This window comes from Podarcis melisellensis, assembly GCF_964234715.1.
Source record: "Podarcis melisellensis genome assembly, chromosome: 2".
NCBI lineage: Eukaryota > Metazoa > Chordata > Lepidosauria > Squamata > Lacertidae > Podarcis > Podarcis melisellensis.
Genome location: NC_138529.1, coordinates 34081350 through 34104698, shown reverse-complemented (window position 1 = coordinate 34104698; position 23349 = coordinate 34081350). Strand labels below are relative to the sequence as shown.

Below are 23349 nucleotides of genomic sequence, written 5' to 3'. Positions count from 1 at the left end.
GTTTGGTCAAACTCATGCTGGTAGCTTCGAGAACACTGTCCAACCATCTCGTCCTCTGTCGTCCCCTTCTCCTTGTGCCCTCAATCTTTCCCAATATCGGAATCTTTTCCAGGGAGTCTTCCCTTCTCATAAGGTGGCCAAAGTATTGGAGCCTCAGCTTCACGATCTGTCCTTCCAGTGAGCAGTCAGGAACGATTTCCTTAAGAATGGATAGGTTTGATCTTCTTGCAGTCCATGGGACTCTCAAGAGTCTCCTCCAGCACCATACATAGACCCAATGCACTGACTCAGTAAAAAGGCAGTTTCTCTCTTTCAACCTAGAAGGCTGAAACTTAACTCTCAGCAGCCATAGGGGGCTTGCTTGCTAGAAGGTCTTTGATGGGTCAATAACACTTGGCTTCCATTCACAATTTATCAGAAGAAAGTACTAGCAAACATTCTATGGTGGGGGAGGGGGTGAACTAAGATAAAGACTCTTAAAATTGCAGGAAAGCACCGGGTGACAAGTAAATGCAACTTATGCTTGGGGATTTGTTAGAAGAACAGATGCCCCAGGACTGACTTGCAGTTTGCTAATTATTATTATTATTATTATTATTATTATTATTATTATTATTTATACCCCGCCCATCTGGCTGAGTTTCCCCAGCCACTCTGGGCGGCTTCCAATCATGTGTTAAAAACAATACAGCATTAAATATTAAAAACTTCCCTAAACAGGGAATGATTCCTCTCTTCTTCCTGTCCCCCTCACCCCCAGGCTTAAGCGACCCCTTCATCCAGTTGACCCTGGAGCCACGGCATGAGTTCCCCGAGGTTATGACACGGACAACCCAGTGCATAAAGAACAATCTCCACCCTCTCTTTGATGAAGTATTTGAATTGTATGTATTATTATTATTTATTGAATTTATATACCACCCTATGCCCAGAGATCTCAGGGCAATTCACGGAATAAAATCAAAATATAAAACCACAGAATAAAAACAACAACCCAATAGCTACCCTTCTCTCCTGCCCTACAGACCCTTGCCATGGGTTGGTTTTTTAAAAGCCCGGCAGCAACCGCAGGTCTCAAACCTCTGGAAGCGATTGTGGGATTCAAGCAATGTGTTGGTCAATGGAACCACTGGGCTAAGATGGCTCAACCCTTGCCATGGTTGACACAGCTTGATAAATAGCATGAGATGGTGAAGGCTGGTCCATTACAGCAAGTGGGGCATTGCCCCACCATACTCAGTCTGCCCTCAGCCAGGATCCACTTGCCAATCTCTTTACTTACAACCAGTCCAGGGAGTGGAGGCCCTGGCTGTCAGCTTCCTCCTCCTGAGCCTCAGTTTTGCCCTTGTAGAACTCAGTGGGTAGGTGGGTGGGGGAACAACACTGAAATTACCGTATTTTTCCATGTATAAGAAGGGTTTTTTCCTAAAAAATGATGTCAAAAATAAGGGGGTGTCTTATGCACGAATACATCTCCCCCCCCCCATTTTCTTAAATCTGAGTCCTCAAAAATAGGGGGTGTCTTATACAAGGGGGCGTCTTATAGATGGAAAAATACGATACGAGGCCTGTCCTTGTCTCTGTTTCCCCCTACTGTTGGCTGTTCCGCCTTCTGCCCTAACAGTCCCTCTCGACTCCAGACACTACTGCCCACAAGTGTTACCAATTATTTCTGTTCACCCGTTCCCATTGGTTGGTATGGTTTGAAACACAGAGGAATCATTCGTTTGGTACTTTTTGCGTGGGCACGGAGGTGGTGCTTCTTTCCCTCGGTTTGAGGTGCCTGCAAAACGGGGTCACTCAACTCAGGCCGTCCCCATGCTCATTTCCTTTTACAGTTTGGTCCCTCCAGAAAAATGCCAGCAGGATGGGATGTGCCTGCTGCTCACCGTGTTTGACTACGACACCTTAGGAGCCAATGATCTGGAGGGAGAAGCATTCTTCCCCCTCTGCAAGGTGCTGGGGCTGAGTGAGGACGAGGAAGCCATCAACCCTTCCAGAGTGCCACAGACCCGATTGTCCTTGACTCATCCCGGGACTGCTGGTAAGCTCGTTACTTATACATTCCCAGCTTCACTTGTCCTTCTCCTTTTTGGCCAGCTAAACCTGTAGCCTCTTAGCGGCGGGGTCATGGGCTTCTAGGCACGCCCCCTAGAAAATACAGGTGTGTGTCTGTGGGGGGGAAATGTTCTTTTATTCAAGACCAAGTACTAGGCTGTATATTGAAATGCTCAGCATTTTAGTTCTGTGATTTTGGCTTGTATCCTGCGTAGCACTAAGTTAACATTCTGTGAAGTGCTCCCTAACACTATCCTGGGGCTTCCTTCAACAGGGAGTTTGCGGTGGGGCGAGAGGGGCGGGAGAAGTCCCATTGTGCAAGTAGAAATCCTTCCATTGATGGGGATGCTGTCTTTTGCTGTCGAGTTGGTGGTAAATTATATCCACACAAACACAGTTATGTACTACTAATCTAATGAAGCCAATTTAAAGAGTTTACAAAAATTCAAGCTGATCGAGTCTTCCAGGCTTCTCTGCCGACCAAGCAAAGGGAAAGATTTTGTTGTCCCTTGTGGGCCCCATCTGACCATACATTTAAACCCTCTAAACAGCCATGGCTTCTCCCAAAGAATCCTGGGAGCTGTAGTTTGTTAAGGGTGCTTAGAGTTCTAATGGAACACCTATTTCCCCCCCACAGAGCTGCAATTTCCAGAGTGGCTGGACTGTTGAACCTTCTTCTCAGAGAACTCTGGGAGTGGTAGCTTTCTGAGGAGAGTAGGGGTCTCTTAGCAACTCTCGGCACACATAACAAACTACAGCTCCCAGGATTCTTTGAGGAAGACCATGGCTGCTTGAAGTGGCATGATACTGTTTTAAATGTGTAGTGTAGGTGGCGTAATGGTGCTGGGAATTAGGAGTTCTGCTGCCTGCATTTCAATCCCTTCCCACTGGGAGTTTAGGGGGAATTGTCAATATTCCCCCAGCCATTTCAGCATTAGCAATTTAACTAAAAACTAGAAGGCTGGTTTCATAACCTGTCTTCTAAGTTTGGAACCTAGGATGTTATGGAACACAGCAGGCTTAGTATGGTTTTGGAACCTTGGCTTTGATCTGTTACTGGAGCCATAGAGCTAGGCGTGGCTTCTGTTCTACTGCTTCATTTCAGAGACAGAGAGAGTGTAGGGATGGCTTATTTTCATAAGATGGCTCCTTGTATAATATGGGTGGAAAGTTAGGGCTCTGTGGCAAACAGGCTGATAATGGGTAATGTTTGAGGGGCAAATATCTGCAGAATGGGCAGAAAAAGCCAAGCAGGAACAAAGGACTGACTGTACTTAGGACTTTTAAGGGCTCATCTACATGTCTTCTGTCCCGTAGCTAGAAAGCAAAGGTCCAAGTGGTTTTCCATTTGCCCTACTCTGTTCCTGGGGAAAATGTGCACTTTAGCTTTAAATTGGAGCAAACATCAGTCCAGCAAAAGCACCTGATTGATGCTTGCTCCAATTGAGAACAAAAGATCAGGGGAATGCAGAGGGGAAAGCAGAAGTCTGGATGAGCCCTAAGTGTGTCCATAGCAAATGAAATGATAATTGGTTTGAGGGTAGCATGGAGGCAGGCTTTTTCACCAGTGGCACCAGTGTTGAGAAATTCCTTCCCTGCTGCTGTAGGAGAGGCTTCCTCAATTACAGCATTCCCCCTGCACTTGATGACCCAGCCATTTAGGCAAGCATTCCCCTGAACTTGAACTTTCTGATACAGTAAATCCACAACTTAAATATATTTAACTTGTGAGCATTCAGCTTTGCACTTTTGGCAAAATAAGGTTTGTTTTGTTTTTTTTTAAAAAGACTGAGGAAAAAGACTTTAGCAATGCCCACCCCCCGCCATTGCACACAATGTGTTTTGACCATACACAAGTTTGTTATCAGGTACTATCCCCAGAGCAAAACCCACGTGTAAGTTGTGGTGTTTTTGTTTTTTAAAAAAACTGTTTAAATTGTTATGTTTTTTACATGGCTTGTTTAATTGTGTATGTTTTTAATGCTTTGGAATGGTTTTTATTGTGTGTTTTAATAATATGTTAATTTAATAATTGATTTTATACTTGTAAACAGCTTCAGAGCCATTTTTGCATACAAGTGGCATCTAAATAAATAAATATACAATGTGAGGCATTTTCCAAAAGTGAGGCAAGATGAAGAGATTTTTTAGATTACAGGTTGCTGTCCTTTTTATCACCGTAGCTTCTACACTGCCCCCTTCCTAGGGACGCTGGACTGCACCCACTGGACTGCTGCTGGATTTACCTGAGCATCATAGGAGCAGCGTTAGCAGTTGACTCTTAACTAGAGATCTCCTGCTTTTACTTCCAACAGCTCAAAAGGCGATGGACAGTAACACAACCCACCACACCCAAACTCCATTCTCCTTTTAATAAGATTCCCTTTTCCTCACTGCTTGGAAAGCTGCTTCCATAGCAACCTCCATTGGGGAACAGCGTTTTGACTCACTAAAGGGAGTTACAAGAGGTGCTTGGAGCTAGAACAGGAAATGGAAACAGCTGTTTTTCAATTAGCCTTGTTCTTCATGGGGCACACACATCATTCGCATAGTATCCATTAGCTGCATCCATTAGCTTGTTACGCCTTGGCGATGTCCTGCAGTTTTCCATCAGGTTGTTGTTGTTGTTTAGTCGTTTAGTCGTGTCCGACTCTTCGTGACCCCATGGACCAGAGAACGCCAGGCACCTCTGTCCTCCACTGCCTCCCGCAGTTTGGTTTTCCATCAGGTACCTCTGGGCTTCTCTGCTTTAGGATGTTTTGGGATATATGCAATAGGTAACTTTTTGAGGGGCCAGGATTCTTGGCTTTGGCCTAGAAGAAGCTTAAGTCTTGCTTGTTGCCTAGCTTTTGTGATGTCTGTCTGCAGGAAACTGGGTTTGTGTTAAACGTCAAGAGACATTTAGTTGTAGGAGCAGTCTACTTGATTCCACATCTCACTGATTGCATGCCAACTCTCTCACTCTGCCCCAGGCGCTGAAATCTTGAAGCTGCTGGAGACCCGCAAAGGAGACAAGGAAGCCCAGGCATTTGTGAAGCTCCGCAGACAACGAGCAAAGCAATCCAGGGAGACTGAGCGACAGCAGGAGCAACAATAGGGGCTGCAACAGAAGGGACTGAGCTGAAAAGGTGCAGCAGGCAGGGCCTGTGCTGCCATGGCGACAGCAAATACACCATGTTGAGCAGGAAGCCCTTCTTCCACTCCAGCTTTTTCTGCTGGTGCATTAGATGCCAGAGGGACATGCGGCATTCTAGCCTGGCCATAGCAGACCCTGGGGCTCTTTTGTCAGTGCATGCTGAAGAGCAAGCTGTGTCTGGATGAATGTTTGACCTTTCCATTCAAGAGGCAACAGGAAAGGGTTGTGCCACTTACTCCCATCCCCATTCATCCGTTCTTCATCTGCAGTAAGGACTTCCCTTATTTTATTTTAAGAACAATGTAAAACGTGGTACTATTTGATTTTCATACTGCAGGCTAAGGGATGCTGCAAGCAAACACATGCGCACAATTGGCACGCATGCGTGCACACGAGGACTGAGAAAGAGCCTGTTTGGCCGGCAAAGCTTGTAATGTGCCCCTTGTGGATTTCCCCCAGGAAATGCTTTACTCTGTTCGCCAGATGGCATGGAAAGCAGGCAGCCTGGTACACCAGAAAGCCAAAGGGTGGGGTGGGGGTGGGAGAGCAGCTTTCGGTGAGTTAAAAGCAAACACCCCAGACCTGCGATCACTAATCTCTGCTACAGGAACTGGCACTTCCTTCTGATTTAAGCATCACTGACTTAAAAAGGAATTAAATGGAAGAGCCGCTGGCTGTACGCTGTGATGGATTCTATGCCCACTCATCTCCAGGGCACAATTCTGATTATCACAAAGAAGGCACAGATGTTGCTGGGGAGTGGAAACTCTTGCGTTTTAAAGCAGGGGAGGATTTAATTGAAAAGAAAAGCTGCATGTTCTATGAACAGTGCTGTTGTTGTTTATACCTGTAAGCTGTGCTTGGCTTTGATGGGAGCATAAGACTGCAGTCACCACCACCACGATTAGAATTTCACCTGCATTTCAGCATAAAGGCTTGTGAAGTGTTACTTTGAACCCTGACCTACAGGTAGACCTAAAGACAGCCTAACGTAAGCTTTGATCATAGCACTGCAGGAAGCATTCCCTCAATTTCTGAGCATTTGAGACTTGTTCCCCCCCACTCCACTCCTTTGCAGTCAGGTGTTTCCACTGCCAGTGATGCCAAGTCTTTATAGTAAGGATGGGGAACCTGGACCCCAATTCCCATCATCCATAGCATTGGCCAAGCTGGCTGCAAGTTGCGAGTCTGACATCTGGAGGGCCACAGATTCCATCCCCACTCCTGCTCTACAACTTAAGTTTTCCTGTTTTTCCTAAAGATTGTTGTCAGTGTTGTGGTGGTAGATATAGCCAAGGTTTCTGTGCAAGGGGAAATTCTGTGCAAGGGGAAATTTGCTCAGTAGACTGTAGTTCTCGGCTGCTTTCCTCTCCCATCAAGAGGAATTGCTTTCCTGTAAGTGAAAAGGACAACTAAAGGATTATGTGAGGCTAAGGCATGCTATTTCTGTCACATTAGCAGCTAAAGGCTAAAGGCTGTGAAAGAAACCAGGCCAGGCTCTCGTTTAGTTTGGGCGGGGTGAGCTCTGAGCAAGCAAAAGCGTTTCCTATTTTTACAACTGTGTGTATGTGCATACATTCCTGAGGGTAGAGCTGAGTGGACAGGCTCTTGTGGAGGCATTTTTGAGCAGCTTAAATATGTAGTGCTTTAATGCCTTCCACTTACTACACAGCCTTTGCAGAGGAGAGAAAACCCGAGAGCATCCTCTATATAGAGCACAGCTGCTGGATGTCTTATCTACTAAACCCCCCCATAAAAAAAATCAGGATTTTTTTAAGGTAAACGGTGTGTTTTCCTCCAGTGTACCTCAGGAGACTTATTGGCATACTATACACCACTTATTCTATAATGTGTTCCAGTTTAAATTGGTGAATACAGTGTAAGAAGGGGATAGTAGCATTCCGTGGCACTGGCAGCAGGGAGGGAAACGGAGTATGAAGTAATCTCATTTCCTTTTGTAAAGGCCTGTAGAAAGCAACCTCTGCAGAGACAGCTAGGGTAGTTGCAGGAGGAAGGGATGTAGCATAAGTCCTGCATTGATTCAAAGCAAGAGCGTCCTCCTTGAAGCATCCTGGTACCAAAAATGGCCAACCAGATGTTTTGCACAGCCCATAGCAGGGTGTGAAAGCAACAGCTCTCCCTTACTGTTTGCCTCCCCCTCCAATTTTGCAAATGGAAGTGTAACTAAGAAGTGTGGCAGTGCAACAGAATGTGGCACTTCTGTTCAGTGTTCCGGTTACTCCATTCCCTCCCGACTGCCCTACCCCAACCATTCACTCTCTTAAAACCATTTCATGCCCACCGGAACATGCTCAGGATCCACCCTGCATTTGGAGTGTTGCTGGTGTGGTGGTGGAGACACTTGTGCCCAATTCCAGTCTATGGGCTGCTCTAACTTTTGTCACTGGGAACATTTAAAATAATTACTCAGGGTGGAACCAGCAATTGGATAACCCAGATAATCAGGTTTCCTTTTGTGTGTTGCCAAATCCCTATTTCATGGAGATTGTGCAGGTTTGTGGCTGTATGAATAAAAAACTGAGAGGACAGTATACTACTTCTGAACCTGGGAGTTTTGTTTAGCCATCATACACATCATGACTACAGTGGCTGCTGCTAAACATGGCCTCCCTAAATTTGACTAGGCCTGCATTAAAACCATTCAACCAAAGGGTCAGCACATTTTGTGGCTCAAGTGCCATAAATCATGTGCTGTAGGTAGGGTTGGGCAACATCAGCTTTTCAAAATTGCGCTATATCGCCAGCCAAACATCGTGGTGCTATACCGAGATGCTGAAAAGCAAGCTGCATTGGCCTCTGCCCGTGAGGCACCTGGTGAAAGTGCCCCAGCTCTCACCTTGGGAACTGATGCGGTTTCACCCAGACGCTCATGGGCTGGGACAACACAGTTTGTGCAGCTCAGCTGGGGCTTGGGAAAGTTTCCCCCTCCCCAGCTGAGACAGCCCCTGCGCTCTTGCCGCTCACAGGTGAATGGGCAGAGCATCGGGGCTCCTTTAACTGCTCAGCTGAGGCAAGAGCAGCTATAAACTGCTCAGTTGAGCAGTTTAAAGATGCAGAGGGAGGAACAAGCTGTATCGGCGCCTCGCCAATACAGCTTGTTTCTCCCTCTGCATTGTATGAGGAGCAGATCGCGATGTCAGTTCCACTGAGCGGTATATCGCTGGTGAAACCACCACCGCTTCAGAGTCCCTCTGCTAAGCAGCGCCCACTGGACGAACTCTTGACTCCCTCCAGCAGATGTTGATAGCAGACGGACTCAGGAGTGGTGGCAGTTTCAGCAGCGATATACCTCTCAGTGGAACCGACATCGCGGTCTGCTCCTCATATATCGCCCAGGCTTGGCTGTTGTGAATCTATTCCTTTATCAGTTTCAGTGGGTAACCTGGGCTCCAGTACAGTATGAAAGGGAGAGGGGAGAAAATGCTCACTCTTAACCTTCTACCCATTGCACCCTTTGATATCCTATTTTCTCCATGTCATCTCTTATGTTAATAACCCCAAACACTTTAGCCTTTCTTAATTGGGAAGGCGTTTTCATTGCTTGATCATATTGACTGCACTTCTCTGCCTCTTTTCTAGCTTTGTGATGTCCTTGTTGAGTTGGCATGACCAGAACATGCATGTAGTAGTCTAGAGGTGGTTGCCCCTTGGTTTTAAGAAAGACATTATTATATTGGCCATTTTCAGGCCATTTCCAAACTGGGCCCAGCATGGAATCTTCATTCCTACACAGCTATGCCATTTTTATTGTGCCATCCATTATGATGGCAAGTTTGAGTCCCAGGTCAGTTTAGAATTCTATCAGTATATATGTGAAGTTATTTTTTTGCCACTTTACATTTACTTTTGATTTCATATGCCATTCTGTTGGTTATGAAATATGTAGTAGAAAGGCCAGTTTGGGGCATCTCACATTTGTCACCTCCCTGCAAAATTGTTATCTTCCACAGACTTGACCTCCAGAACGCTTATGAGTAAATGAAGTAGCGGCACTCCCATCGCAGGTCTTTGGCATGGCATAGTACTTACCTCCTTCTCCTCCTGTGATAACAGTCTCTTCTTTCTATGTGCAGAGTCCTGTTCGCCAACCAAATCTTGATGCAAAAAGAGGATCTGTCATTTTATCCCGAGACAACTAAGTTCAGGCAGAGGCCTTAGGGAAGTTATGTCACCAAAAGTAAATGATGCCTATAAGATCACTTCTCTACCTATTTGGTTAACCCCCAGATGCTTCTTAAAATGTTAGGGAAGCAAGACTTCAACTTGTACAAGCCATGCTTGTGCTACCAATATAAAGCATCTTGTTCTACGTCAGGGTTGGGGAACCTGTGGCCATCAGCTTCTGCTTGACTCTAACTCCCCATTAGTCCCTGGCTGTATTGCCAACAGTCGGGGATTATGGGAGTTGTATTCCGGTGACACCTGGAGGGTCACAGAGAGGAGTGTAATTTATATAAGCTGCCCCACCCTCTATTTAGTGTTTATCGTCACCCCTAGAAGGGAATGACAGCCCTCAAACTGAAAATGGTTCTTCATCCCTGTTACAGAGACAAGGCATAGAAAGCACATGTGCATAGTAATTAACACATGTGTAGATCTCAGCATTTGCTGGTCTTACAAGTAAATAAGTCACTAGCTAGCTAGCCTCCGCTGCAGCAGCTTCTATGTTGTGATTTCATGAAATGTGGATTGATCCTTCTGCCTCATCTAATTAAGAGTAGTTGAGTGGTTGAATCTTTATTTTTCCAGAAAGGCTTGCCTGTGGGTACTACTTTTCTAGTTCAGTGATTGACCAAAGAACCTACATTCTAGCACTGAGAAGCTGTCGGTGTGTCCCATCTCTCTCCAGCCTGCACCCATTACTTATTCCTAATCATTCACGCTTTGGGGCTGTGTTTACTCAGCCAAAGGAGAATACTAGTAAGCGAGGACAGGGGATGGGATAGAATCACTATGGAGACACAATTACAAAAACAAGACAGCTTGTACAGATAGCAAACAGAGATACCATTATGCTAGGGGGTGTCAATGTGGTGACTTACAGAGGTTGCTGAACCATCCCTGACTACTGGTCATGTTGACTGGGGTCGATAGGAATTGGAGGGCACCATGTTGGCTACCACTACAAATAAGATAGCTACATACTAGTTCAGACAAAGTTAATCATGCAAAACGTTCCAGTGAAATCAATGGGGCAATTTGGGCTAAGCAACCACTGGGTCTCAATTCAATCAAGAATATGTCCTGCTGATTTCAATGGGTCTTAAGGCTGACTAAATAGCTGGATTAGCATTATTAAATTTCCACAATTTTTTTCCCCATGGTCCAAACCCAGAATTCTCAAATTTGCTCACTTTATTCTGGATTCAAGATTTTGGGAGGCCAATTACAAAATGTCATTGTTTCTCTCTCTCTTTTGTTAATGGAAAGAGGAGACAAGGCACTGCTGCACACAAAATTTGAAGTGAGAAGAGTATACGGAGATCTCTGGGTTAGGAGTTCTAAGTAAAGAGATAAGCTTTCCCCATTTCCAGTTGGGTCCTTAAAAAGCCAACTGAGGAAAAGTTCCCATTCAAAAGCAGATTCTCCCCAGATCTAGAACTTTGTTTCCATGGAATCCAAGATGCTGTTGCAGGTGGTGTGTTGGGAGATATTCCAAGATAAACCATCTTTCACAAAACCCTGAAATTGTATTGTATCTTGAGCAGTATGAGGGATATATTTATATAAAATACAGTAAATTGAGTGGGTTCTATCTTTGCAGTCCTCTAGGCTGCAAAGGCTATTGTTTCTATATAACCAACTGGAAGGTGAAAAAAGATGTGATTGTGCAGCATTCCTGGCCTACAATCTACAAAGAATCACTTCCGGCACAAGTTCCATGAGAGCAAAGGGAGCGTGTTCATTTTACCACGGTGCAGATGCTTCACATACCTGCCATTCACTTCATGGAGCTTGAACAGGAGACCTTCCTAGTGGAATGTTAGGCAGGTCCCCCCCCCAACCTCTCTAGCTTTCAAGTAGAGATCAAAGGTACTAAGAAAACTCACATAGACACCACATATACACTCTAAAACACACATACATATGCACACACAAAACTGCTGCCTTTTTTTTCTTAGCAAAAAAATAAAAAAATTTATTGTCTTCTAGAAAATCCATCCTGCCCTTGGAAATTGTGACACAAGATTGCATTTTTTTAAGCTCCACATGCAAATCCACTTTGCCAAGAAAGAGTGTCTAAAACCAGGTTTCTGGACAGCCAAACACACATATATACAGAATACGAGAAAGAACAACAGCTGAAATCACAGTTCCGCATTACAGTCTATAATAATGGAATCAAACACCACATTGTACACACCACCTATTACCTTTTGGCTGACTTCTACACAGACTTGAGCGGCTCTCTGTCCCAGCCACCCTCCACCCTCCCCTGCCTAGGAAAATCCAAGGAGAGAGACTGGTTCAGAATTGCCACCATAAATACTGTAGTGTGTAATTTTAAGAATTTATATAGAATGTATTTATATATTTTTTTCCTTTCAAACATTGGAAGCTACAGAGTGGGGAAGCCCCATAGAGATCTTTTGATCCACAGTCACCAGTTTGCAGGAATACTTCACTTATAATACTTTTCGCCAGCAACATCTACTTTCCGGTTGCATTGCTCTAAAGGCTGATATAATCCCGGAAGGGAATCAAAAGGAGGGAAAAAATGAGAAAATGCCCCCACACTGGTGGTAAATACTTTTCCCTTTTGGGGAAGGAAACAATATGGGAAAGTCCTGTCTGTCTAGTGGGACAGCACTAAACTGTTGAGTCCTTTGTCTTTCCATGCTAAGGAAGGAAATTCTCTTCATTTGTCTGAGCTGTGCAGCCCTTGAAGTGGCTCAGGTTAAGCTTGGAGACTTATGGAAAGTTAAAAAGAAAAAGGAATTTTCCTGTGAAGAATTCTGTGTGGGGTCTCTGGCTCTGTTTACATGTGATGCTAAGTGATGGTTTAGCATTAGAAGGACAAGCTGAAGGAAACCTTGGGTATGTATGCTCTGCTTGCCACCTCCAGCACTGCAACGAGGAGGAAACTGGAAGCTTCTGCTTGAACATTACAGCCAAACCGTAAACGGAGGTTAATTGTATCTATGGTTATGGGGGTGGAGAGAGGCAGCTTTATAAACCATGGTTTGAAGTTGCTTTCACTATCTGTAGTTAAGATTAAATGCAGTTTATCCAGATTTAAATGTCACAAGAATCTGTGGTTAGTCTAAAATGGAAGTGAAAGCTTGTGTGAATGCACCAGAGACTGCAGGGCTGCAGCTTAGCCTTATAATACTGAGCCATCACTTAAGTGTTACATGCAAACCCAGACCCTGTGTGCTGCATATAGGCAATTCCCCACAATAAATTGTTAGGTGCCGCTTTCCCTCTGCTGAAGTAGGGCAGTAGAGAAGCATAGCCCGGCACCTCTGAGCTGTATGATTACTCGGTCATCTGCCCGAATGTGTGGAAATTCCTCAGCCCCACAAAGCCAATCATTTTAAAAGAAGCAATATACAGGTTAATTCTTAACACTTACTTCTCTACTAATTCTTCAGGTACCTGATAGTTCTCTACTGCTAATCAAGGTAAGTCTACCAGCCTTTTTGGATACTCTGGTTTTTGCAACCACAATATTCCCTTGGCTGGTAAAATTAGTCATATTAGCAGGTCCTCCCCAAACTTTTGGAATGATTCCCCCCCCCCCCCATTAGGCCTTGGCATAGAGGCCAGAGAGGGAATACAAGAGGCATTCTGCTCAGAAGTGTGTGAACTTTCATAATCCAAGCACATCTCCTAGGGCTGTCTATTTAGGATGATTTACTCTAGCACCAAATAATAGCTTTAGCATCAGGCAAAACCCAATCACATAATCAAGTTAGCCTAAAAAACCCCCCAGTGCTGAGCAGGTACTATTCAAATCAGAAACTACTAGCTCAATCAAGATTTGCTTTCGGTTAAACAAAAATATGCATATTTCCTCTCATTCATGGTTCATCCCATCCTATCCCGGTAAACAAAAAATTCCTATGCAGAAACTTAACCCAAAGTTACAAAACAGATTGGTTTTGCTTTTTCATTTGGTACCTAACAAACGCATTCACATTTCAGGTGTTTCATTTCAATATTAAAATTCATAGAAATCTAGGCTTTCTTTTTTCTAAAAAAAGTGCGTCTTAAAAGAGCTAAAGAATGGGATAGAGAAGCGTGGGCTTCTACGATTCCCAGGTGTGGATAAAACCAGCCTGCTGCTATGTCCTCGTGCCTATGCATTATACTGACAGAGACGAGGTAGAGGAAAAAGCATAATTGGATTGGGAGCAGTCCGGAATTTGTGGGGTTGGGAGATTTATTTATTTTTTAAATCCCATTTTGGATTCTTTGGTCCTTCACAATAAAACAGACAGATTGGGTTGTGGCACTAAATGTAAACAGGCTTTTGTCTCTGGTATAATTTCTCCCCTTCATCGCACCAGCAAAGCAATTTGCCTAGGGGGGTGTTGCGGGGAGTGGGAAAGAGGAATCTGATAACCAGCAAGATTCTATAGAGTTGCCAGGCCTTAAAAACAGGACAAAGAAACTACCTCTAAGTTACGCTTGAGGAGACCAGTGACACATCTAACACCCTCTGTAGGATTCTGTTGGAGTTACACAAAGCTGTGGCAATTCAGGACTAAACAAATCGCCCCCCACAAAATCATCGTCTCACTATGGACAATCACATAGAAAGGCAGAGGAAGCAATAAAACACAATGTTTACAAAACTAAGTGTTACAAACCAGTTACCACCAAAGAGCCTGAAAATGGCTGCAATTCTGTATAAACACTGTAGACCCGATTCAAAGAGTTTATTTCCTATGATCTTTAAGTTAGTTACCAAAATAGTTTAGTACATTTTATTTCCAGCAGAGTATTATTACTCCCCCATAATTTAAATTTGTGTGTGTATGTTTTAAAAATGTTCACATATTTTAAACAAACAAGCTTTCCTTAAGACTGAGGCATGTTTGCTGGCCTTGGAGACCAGGTAAGCCCCATGGCACAGACATTCAAAGGCTACAACCAAAAACGAACACAACCACAAGAGTCAGCCAGCAGCGTCTCTCCATACAAAAAAGAAAAGAAAGAAGCCAATTAGGTGTTCTTTTAAAAAAACACAACAGATACTAGTACAATATACACATTGAAAAAAAGCAGTTTTACCAAACATAAAAGTTAATTTAAAAAAAAATAAATCCTAAACAGAGCTGCACTTTGAGATCATCTGGGAATGCATATTAGCCCCCCAAATATGGGAGGGTGGAATTGTGGAAGCAAATCTAATGATGTACTTGCATTAAATATGAAAATACTCCAGAGGAAAAACCTGACAGTGAGTAGCTGGATTACCCTTATGAAAAAGAATGATAACTTAGAGTTTCCAGTGCTTTTCCAGGTTGGGGAAAGGTGGGTCAACTACTGCAAATGAAGCAGAGACTGGTGAGCAAGGGAGTGAGATTATAAATTTAAATATTACACTTTTACATGTTAAACAAACTCCCCAGTTCAAAATGACAGATTAGAGTCCTTTTGGACTGGACCGTTGCTTTTTGTTGCCTACAGGCTGTTGCAATGTCTGAACAAGTCAAAACAAACTGCAGTGGGAGTTCTACCACTCGGGAACTGCAGGACGACACATTTACTGGATACAAGCTTAACACAAAAAATATTCCAAACCACAAATTTCAATGAAAGTCAGTTGGATTTAGGCCCCAATATATATTCCTGGAAGCCTACCACACATAATCAAAGGTTAACACATAATCAGTGAGTTAACACCATTTGTAAAGCACTCTGGGAAGAGTGCAAATTTAATCTCAATGGAAATTATTAGTGGAGGCTGCAATCCTAAACACATTTACTAGGGGGAAACCCCATTGCATTCAATGGTGCTTACTTCTGAGTAAACATGCTTAGGATTGCACTGTAAGTTTCTCTTTTAATAGGTGTAGTTATGTACTGCTAAGAGCTTGGAAACCTTATTCATTCTGGCCTACAAAAGCACAAGAAATAAATTAATGATTGCTCCGATAATCCAGCTGATGGTTGCTTGGGACCCAAAAAGATTTCTGTCTATTTGTATAAAAAGCCTAACCTATGAAATGTATCCCTCAAGGCTAGATGCACTGTGCCCAGTAAGAGATGGGCAATATAAATAGTAGTCAATGCTGTCCATGACAAATGGTTCTGGTCTAAGTAGTTCTCTAGCAAGGGCACACCCAATATTAAGGAGGAATGCATTTATAGACTCAGGCTTTATGGTCGTTTTGGGAGAATGTCCTCCATCTTCATGGAAGCTGTCTACTGCAGGTACCCAGACAAATAAGGGCATTTGCAGCTACACTAAGGTGGCCCAGAGTTAACAGAGATCCTAACCCAAAGGAACAACTAGATTATCTTTCGTAAGAATGAGCAGAGCAGTAGAAAGGGCACGTCTGCATGGGAGCGTCTCTCATTTTCGGCTTGGTGCTTTTGATGACAAAGCAGAAGGACAGGAGGATCAGGCCCCCACCAACTCCAGAATTACTCTCTGGGCTGTGCAAACAGTGTATCACATACATGCCTGATGAATGTTCCCATCTGTTGGGGACCAGTCCCAAGCCTCTGGGCTACAAAGATTGGACTGCACACAATTCAAATGGACCAAACACAACTGATCCCAGACGCAGCCTAAGACTATAGAAAGCCTTGGGGGTCCCCAGATCGTCTATAGCTAAACAGGGATCACAACCAACGATATCCTCCTGCAAAGAAGACAGGCAAGCTTCACTGGAAACCTAAACTAGTGAGGAGTAAGATAGAAGAGTGAGAAGGTTTCCCTAGTCAGAAGGAAAAGGAATGTATTTGAGAAGTGAAACACTGTGGACTCTGGGCAACCCCATCTTTTCTTGCCTACGAACAGCGCTTTAAGTATGGCCTCGTGGCATTCACTATAAATCAGAAGAATGTGAAGCGGATTAGGAACGTAACTCCACTTGACACCTAAGCAGCTAGCTAATCTTTCAAGAGAGGATATTCCAATATCTTGGATTCTCTGTTTGCCTGCTCCCAGTTCTGCATTTTGTGAATCTATTTCTTGCCACTGGAAACATTTTCATATTGGGGGTCCCTGAACATTTGCAAAATTCTGTGTTTGTCCCATGGCTGTGAATTTAAAATTATTTCTTCCTCACAATATCTCTGCTATTACTTTGCAGAAATTACATCTGAAGGAAATCCATGTTTCAATTCAGTATGCAACTCCAAATTTTTGGCAGCAAGATAGAAACACACAGTGTTAACTTCTGAAAATGTCCCCCGCTCCTCTATCACATTCTACATTCCCCAAGTTCATGGTGGTGCACCACATCTTACTCTATGCTAGCAACACAAAGTGCTGTCCAGGGCAAACAGATGAGCTTGCTCTGTAAAAAACCTGAATGATTTTTTCTTAACACTCAAAGCAAAAAACCAACCCTATAGGAACTATAGGGTGGATATGTTACACCGCGACACTGGTAACAGTACCATTCGTGGTATGGGAACAGCAGCGGAAGAGACATATTGTTTCTACCCATCAGGAAGTACCAAGTATTAGGTTTAGGGTGAGTAACACGGTATCAGCTGACCAAATGTAGTCCAACTGAACATTGTACCCTCTAGCCAGATACTTGACCAATACCCCATTTCTGCAGTCCCAGGCAGGCAGACAAAAACAGGAAACTGATTTAGTCTCAAAGGGCCACCCTACCTAACTGGTGGGTCACAAGTTATGCAGGCCTGTATTAGGCGGACTAAAAAAGTTTAAAAGGTTCCATCTACCTCCATTTAATTATCAATGAAAACAAAGCCTAGGAAGAATACCCCCGCCCCAACCTCCAGCAAGCAACCAGAAAAGACACAGGCTTTTCCAAAGCAGGTCCTCATCATTTCACACTTCCACCTCTACCTGCGACCTAGAATGCCTTCCATTTGCATTACCCACAGCTCTGAAGCACATCCTAATTGCCAAGAGAATACAGACCACCAACTCTGACTTTTCCTCTTTACGAAATTCTACTGATAAGTAATGCTTTTGAGTAAAACTATTGTGACTACTGGCCTGCCATCACTGGTTTGTTTGAAATTTTGCTCCTTTTGTTGCTTTGGTAGAAACCTACAAGTGTGTAAAAAGACTTTTAAAAAGCGAATGCTTGTTTTTCAAACAGATATCCAAAGATCCTCACCCATACTGAAGGCCAACAAGAGTTCTGAATGCCTGAAGCTCTCAACGGGGAAGAACTGGAAAGGGGATTCTCTTGTTGTTAGGCTAAGAGCATGTCAGCTGCTTTAAAAAGATGAAAATGATGATGAAGTAAGAGCCAAGAGAAGGAGGACAAAGACATGATCAGAAATTTGATTTCCGTGTCTCTTCTCCCCACAGATCCAGTCCTCACCCTGGAAAGCACTTGCAAGCCCCTCTTCCCCTTCCCTCTAAATCTTTATTCAGAAAAGACTAAAAAAGGGTTACATCCTAAATAGGAAAGGGGGGGGAGAGGGGAAACAAACTCTGCAAACTGCCCTTTGATCTACATAAAAACAGCCATAAAAGTCCCTAAGGAGTTAGACTTAGCAGGACTGGGTGGGTGGGGGAACCTTTAAATGGGAGATGCAAAGTATTAAAAAGTGCTCTGCAACTAATTTTTGTTTTTATGTATATATATATATATATATTCATATATATATATTCATATTATATTTATATATATATATATATAAAGTTAAAAAGTTCTATGTGTGATATGCTAAACCAAATGTCCTAGTAGGGTCACGACTGGAGAGTGTGTGGCCTGTTGGGATGGCAGATGGGGCATTCGCCCTCCTCAGCACACGTTTCACACAGCACAGTGTGTTGGCACGGGAGTACCACCCGGTTCTCTTCCTGGCACTTGAGGCATTTCACCGACTGCATCTGAAACACTGCCTGGAAAGAAAGAAACGGGGGGCAAAACCAAAGGGGTTGTCAGCAAAACAGAACAGAGCCCTGGTACACTCAGGAGGCAGCCGTTAAAGGGTCAGAGGCATTCACAAGGAGTAGGCAAGGGAGAACCCACAGACATTTTTAGGAGGGCGGTGGAAGAAACTGGAGTACAAAAGAGGCAGAGGAGTCCTTTGCCTCTCTCTCTGCAACAGCCTCCCTCTTCCTATGCCTGATCTGGCTTACCTCCCCACATCCCTCTCTCCTCTTCCCGTCACCTGTTCTGAGAGTGCCTTTGGGCAGACAAAATGACATAGATGGCAGCCGTGCCTCATGAACCTGGCATATATCGAACTCCTGGCAGTGACTCCTCCAGCCTGCTAGCTCTGTTAAGTCACTGAAGGAAGGAAGTGGCTTAGGCTGCAGCCAGGACCCAAGATGCATAGGATACAGCTGTTACTCCTCTTGCCTAGAAAGCAGCTCTATGGAATGCGTGGGCAAGAGGACCACCCTCCCCACCAAATTGTCTGTGTTCATTCCCGCAAATTCATTCCCGCAAATGTGTATATGCAGCTCTTGTGCAGTATAGGTTTTGTGGGGGAAACAAGATGACATTTTGACTCTCCCACCCACAAGATCAATGCTATGGGACCGTAAATGTTTTTAAGGCAGTGTCAAATTAGGTACTACCAAATAAAATCCCTTTCCATCTTCCTTCAACCACCCGGAAACACGGGGAGTCTGTGTGTGCCATTTCAGCACATTCTACAGGCCCAAGTCATTACATGGGAGCCCAATGTGGGATTTGCTTTCAGACATACCATACTCTGATCCAGAGGGAAATGCCCTTTCCTATTATCATGTTATAAGCCTTGCCTGCTAGCTGAGAGCATTCTAGTATAAAACGGCTCCCCCTCATCCGAGAAAGAATGAGACATTTCATGGTTGCCAAGTCTATGGGGTTCAAAATGTACCATGGATTAAAAATGCAAACTTCACAGTTGCTGCTTTTATTAAGGATTCAAAAAAGGAAGCTAAGTTAATTGTGGGACAAGACTTCTCACTCAGACCTACCTTATCAACTCTTTCCAGGTTGGCACGCAGCTGTTTTTGGAGATTATAGAGTGTGGAGAGGGAGAGGGTCTCTACATCAGAGAGCGAACGCAGGAACTGGGGGTCTTGGCCAGTGTGGATCCTCTCCACTTCCTCCTGGAGTTTCTTCACTTGCAGCTCCAGGGCCTCCCTCTGCTCCCGGGCCAGCTCACATTCTATGGTTGCCGTGTTGGCACGATCATTAGCTTCCTCAGCTTCCTTTTTCCAAGCATCACAGGCCTGTGTATCCCAAAGGAAAAGTCATTTGTAATTTGGGAAACAGTGTGGGGGTGGGGTGGGAGAGGAGGATGTGAAGTGAATTCTCTCATCTCCTCACTTGGCTTCACTCCGCAGCTTGAATAGTTTCCCCAGCATTCTATTTAAAGCTTTGTATATGGAGCAGATTTCTTGTATCTATACAAACTCCTGAAATCAGTGTGAGACAAAATATGGCAAATTTCCCAAGCAAACATTGTGGGCACATTACTGGCAAAAGGTGTGCACACACATTGGATCCTAGAGTGTTTATCTTCTCAAAAATATATTCACATGGCAAGAAGGTACCATGTATCTATTTTGGTGGAGATGGGGGAGGAATTGGTATTTTATTATTGTACGCATAATAAAGCAGTTAAAATAAAGTAGTCGTAGTTGGTACTTATATAGATTATTTTAGTAAATTGTTCCCCCAAAGCTTGAAAGGCAGCCTTCTCCAGCTCTGGGCTGTTCTTTCCATTCTTTCCTTGTGGCACAATAATTGCCCAGACAGATTTTTGGGAACACACCCCTGAGCTAATGAGATCCTTTCAATCCGCACACACAGAAGTGACACAAAGGTTTTCTAGCCCAGGCATCCACATTTTACCATAACTCCTCTATAGGTTATTTTAGCTACATGGCTTTGACATGTGAACAGGAAAAAACCAAAGTGCCTTAAAGTGGAGCATCCTGCCTGCCCAGCTGTTATGGACTGGCTGGATACAGAAGAGTGGTGGGTGGCACCAGCTGGGAAACCCCCAGGGCAAGAAAGCTCACAGCCAGGGGATTGGTGGTGGGACAACAATGTATGGTCAGAGGGAGAAACGGGAGCAAACTGGGAGGAGGAGGAGATGTTGGAAGCTGAAGAGGCCACAGGGTTTAGTGAGCAGGAAGAGGCTGTGGCAGAGAACACTCCAGCAGCAGAGGCAGAAGCAGAGTGGGGTCAAGAGGCAGAGTAGGGGCAGGCTGCAGAAGCCAGGGAGTCTTCCTCTCCTACTGCAACCAGCTCCCATCCCTGCTGGTCTCCCAGACCACACAGAGAAATGAAGAGGGCAGAGCAATGAGATACAAGGTGGCAGAGCCTTAGGCTGCTGGGGAAGGAACTGGAGGAGGAGCCTTAGAGAGCGTTGGGAAGGCAGGGACCTTCAGTCCTCACAACTGCCTCATTAGGGCAAGACCTACTGGGATGGGTTGCTGTGATCACTGAGCTGTTTTGTTTCTTTGAATAAAGAATTAACTTCACTGGCATCGGGTGCTTTATTGTTTTATTGCTGACCTATGCCTGACTCCAGCGCCTAACACCAGCTCCAGGAACAATTTACTAAATGCAATCCATCTGTCTCAATCTAGTTACGGGAACAGTTTAGCAAAAAACATATATTCACACCCACCCTAGTCTTGTTAGCCAACCTGGCCAGAGCGGGGTGGAAACGTACATCCCCAGAGGGAGAACATTTACACAGCATCTTGAATGCAGAAGGAGGGGCTTACCATTCTTTCAGTGCACAGCTACTAACCTCAAAATAATTAGAGCATTACTGCAAAAAGGTGAGGAGCATATCAATTTTCAGGGGATACATAAATCAAAAAGATTGGAACAATTGGAAAGGTGTGCTCAGATACAACTGGAAAAAAGCCAATACTCCTAGAGGAACACTAGCAATCTTGGCATGAACATTTTCAAATCCTATTACAATTTGCAACCTACTCCTCAACATATCTAAGGTATCAATCCGTTTCTCCATTGATAAGAGCGAAAAAAGAAAAACAAACAAACCCCCTGTGTCTGCTGTGAAGGAACTATGTTACAGTATAAACACACACCAAATCTGACTTTGTCTATTATTTTTGGACCCTCAAACTATTTATTCAGCAGTTAGGTGGATGCTTTTGCCCATTCGTATCCTGGCAAACCACTCTCACTCACCCCTCCCAGCGGACGCTACCTGTTTGGCTTGTTTCCAAGATTCTTCCCACTGCTTTATTGTGCTGTTAGCTTCATCCAATTCCTGCCGCAGCCTGGCCAGCTCAGCAGCACCTGGACCCGACAGAAATGCAGGCGAGGTACTGGGTGAAAAACTTCCAGAAGCAAAGTGCTCCCATATGCTGCTGTTCATCCCGTTTAAACCTGTTTCATGCAGACAGGAAGGGGGGAAATGTTACGTCACATATATCCCTGGATTACCCCTTTCCTTGCCCGGCACTGTTTTGGAAAGGGAATGAAATGGTTCCATATTTCACAGGGCATTGATTCATTTGGGGATTCTGGGGACGGACATTCATGTACCTGCAGAGTTACTGTTTGTCACACCGGCTTACAGAGAAGAAATGGCAACACGGTAAATATTCTCTACATTTAAAAAATATGACACATGGCATGCTGGTTCCAAGAGTGCTCCTGAGCACTTTGTACTGCATCTAACCTATAGCTGCTGTGCAGAGAGATACAGGCTTAGATGCACCACACAGGGAAGGTCTCCACATGAGACATTAGCCACAGCACAACTAAAACAGATATGCTAGCAGCTGCCAGTATAAGCAGAGGCCTGGTTAAACAGCAAAACCTGTGTGTGGATGGTTTTTAAAAAGCCCTTAGCCATTAATCTTGTGACTTCATTAATCAATCTAATTAGATCTTATTCCAAACATTGTTGCAATTCACACTTCTACTTTTGAAAGATTTGTCTCTAATATTACACCATTTTGTTTTGATCAGAATTAGAACCGTTTTAACAAACCAAACCCATATGTGATTTGAATACTTTAGTATAAGAATCTACAATTGCAATACTTAAGATCTATTAACCACGTGAGGTTCTTCAGTACAAACCAGCACTAAGCCATTTTTAGTGTCCAAATCTGTGCCTTTGCTGATCTTACTCAGAAGTTCATCTGAGGAACCAGCTCACTTCACATCAGAACAAGTGGCCCTCAGATTTTGTTATATATTTTTTTAGAATAAGGCAGAGTTTAATACTAAGGGAAATAAAGCTCACTGCACAGTTCACATTTTTATGAGAGTGCTTAAAAATGTACTGTGCAACGAACATGTGCTTGCAAAAACACCTGTGTAACACCAGGGGCAGGGATTGGCTGAGGTTCCCAGCTGAGTCTTACACCTGCTTTTTCTGCTCCAAATAATGCAAAATGGCTCACCATCTCAAACCAGGTGGGAATAAATTGGATACAGTTTCTTCTGCTGCTGTTTTCTGCCAGAGCTCACACATACAAAGGGGTAGGTTGCAAATAGATCCACAAAGTCTGTGGAGCAACAGAGAGTGCTCTCCAGTAGTGCTCCATGTGATGGGGTGGAGCTGTGGAGCTGCTCCTTTTGGATAAGGCTGAAGTCAGGCTGCGTGGCGGCAGCAGCAGAGCCAGTCGAGTGCTCCTGCTGGTGTGCCTGCACAGCCTCAACCTATCCCAGCCCCTCTCAGGCAGCAACACTGGTGCCAGAAGTGTGCCCTTGCAGCTCCACCCCACCCGACACACCACCACTGCTGCTCTTATTCTGTCATAACAAATTATGTATTCTTGTAAACCACTTAGATGGCTTACTGCAATCAAATGGCATGTAAATTTTGTTAAAGATAAAATAAAGTGTATTTCCTACAAAAATATGCTCCGGTAGAATAAGCTGCAGTAGAAAAATATCTGCAATACTATTCTAGGTGTTTTTATTAAAGCTTTCTTCTTCACACTGAATTACCCACCACAGTTTAGTTTTTCCTGTGGAACTAAGGCACTGCTCACCACACTGATTTATTAAGCAGCA

General features: G+C 44.1%; 2 protein-coding genes across 10 annotated transcripts in view; one reads left to right on the top strand and one right to left on the bottom strand.

The window, feature by feature from the left end:
- UNC13D (unc-13 homolog D) overlaps positions 1–9655 on the top strand; it is a 58180-nt gene extending 48525 nt beyond the window's left edge. For 6 of the 7 annotated variants that reach the window (XM_081899574.1, XM_081899575.1, XM_081899571.1 and 3 more), the window contains 3 exons: positions 761–884; positions 1839–2044; positions 5031–6506. In XM_081899574.1, coding sequence (XP_081755700.1) covers positions 761–884; positions 1839–2044; positions 5031–5155 — 455 coding nt within the window. In that variant the 3' untranslated portion in view covers positions 5156–6506. Of the gene's footprint in view, positions 1–760; positions 885–1838; positions 2045–5030; positions 6507–8794 lie in introns of those variants that run through there. The other variant, XR_014165303.1, reaches the window with a different exon arrangement.
- Positions 9656–11324: 1669 nt separating this feature from the next.
- Positions 11325–23349, bottom strand: part of UNK (unk zinc finger) — a 52532-nt gene continuing 40507 nt past the window's right edge. For all 3 annotated transcript variants that reach the window (XM_081899637.1, XM_081899636.1, XM_081899638.1), the window contains 3 exons: positions 21524–21705; positions 19302–19559; positions 11325–18233 (listed from right to left, as the gene is read on the bottom strand). In XM_081899637.1, coding sequence (XP_081755763.1) covers positions 18078–18233; positions 19302–19559; positions 21524–21705 — 596 coding nt within the window. In that variant the 3' untranslated portion in view covers positions 11325–18077. The remainder of the gene's footprint in view (positions 18234–19301; positions 19560–21523; positions 21706–23349) is intronic.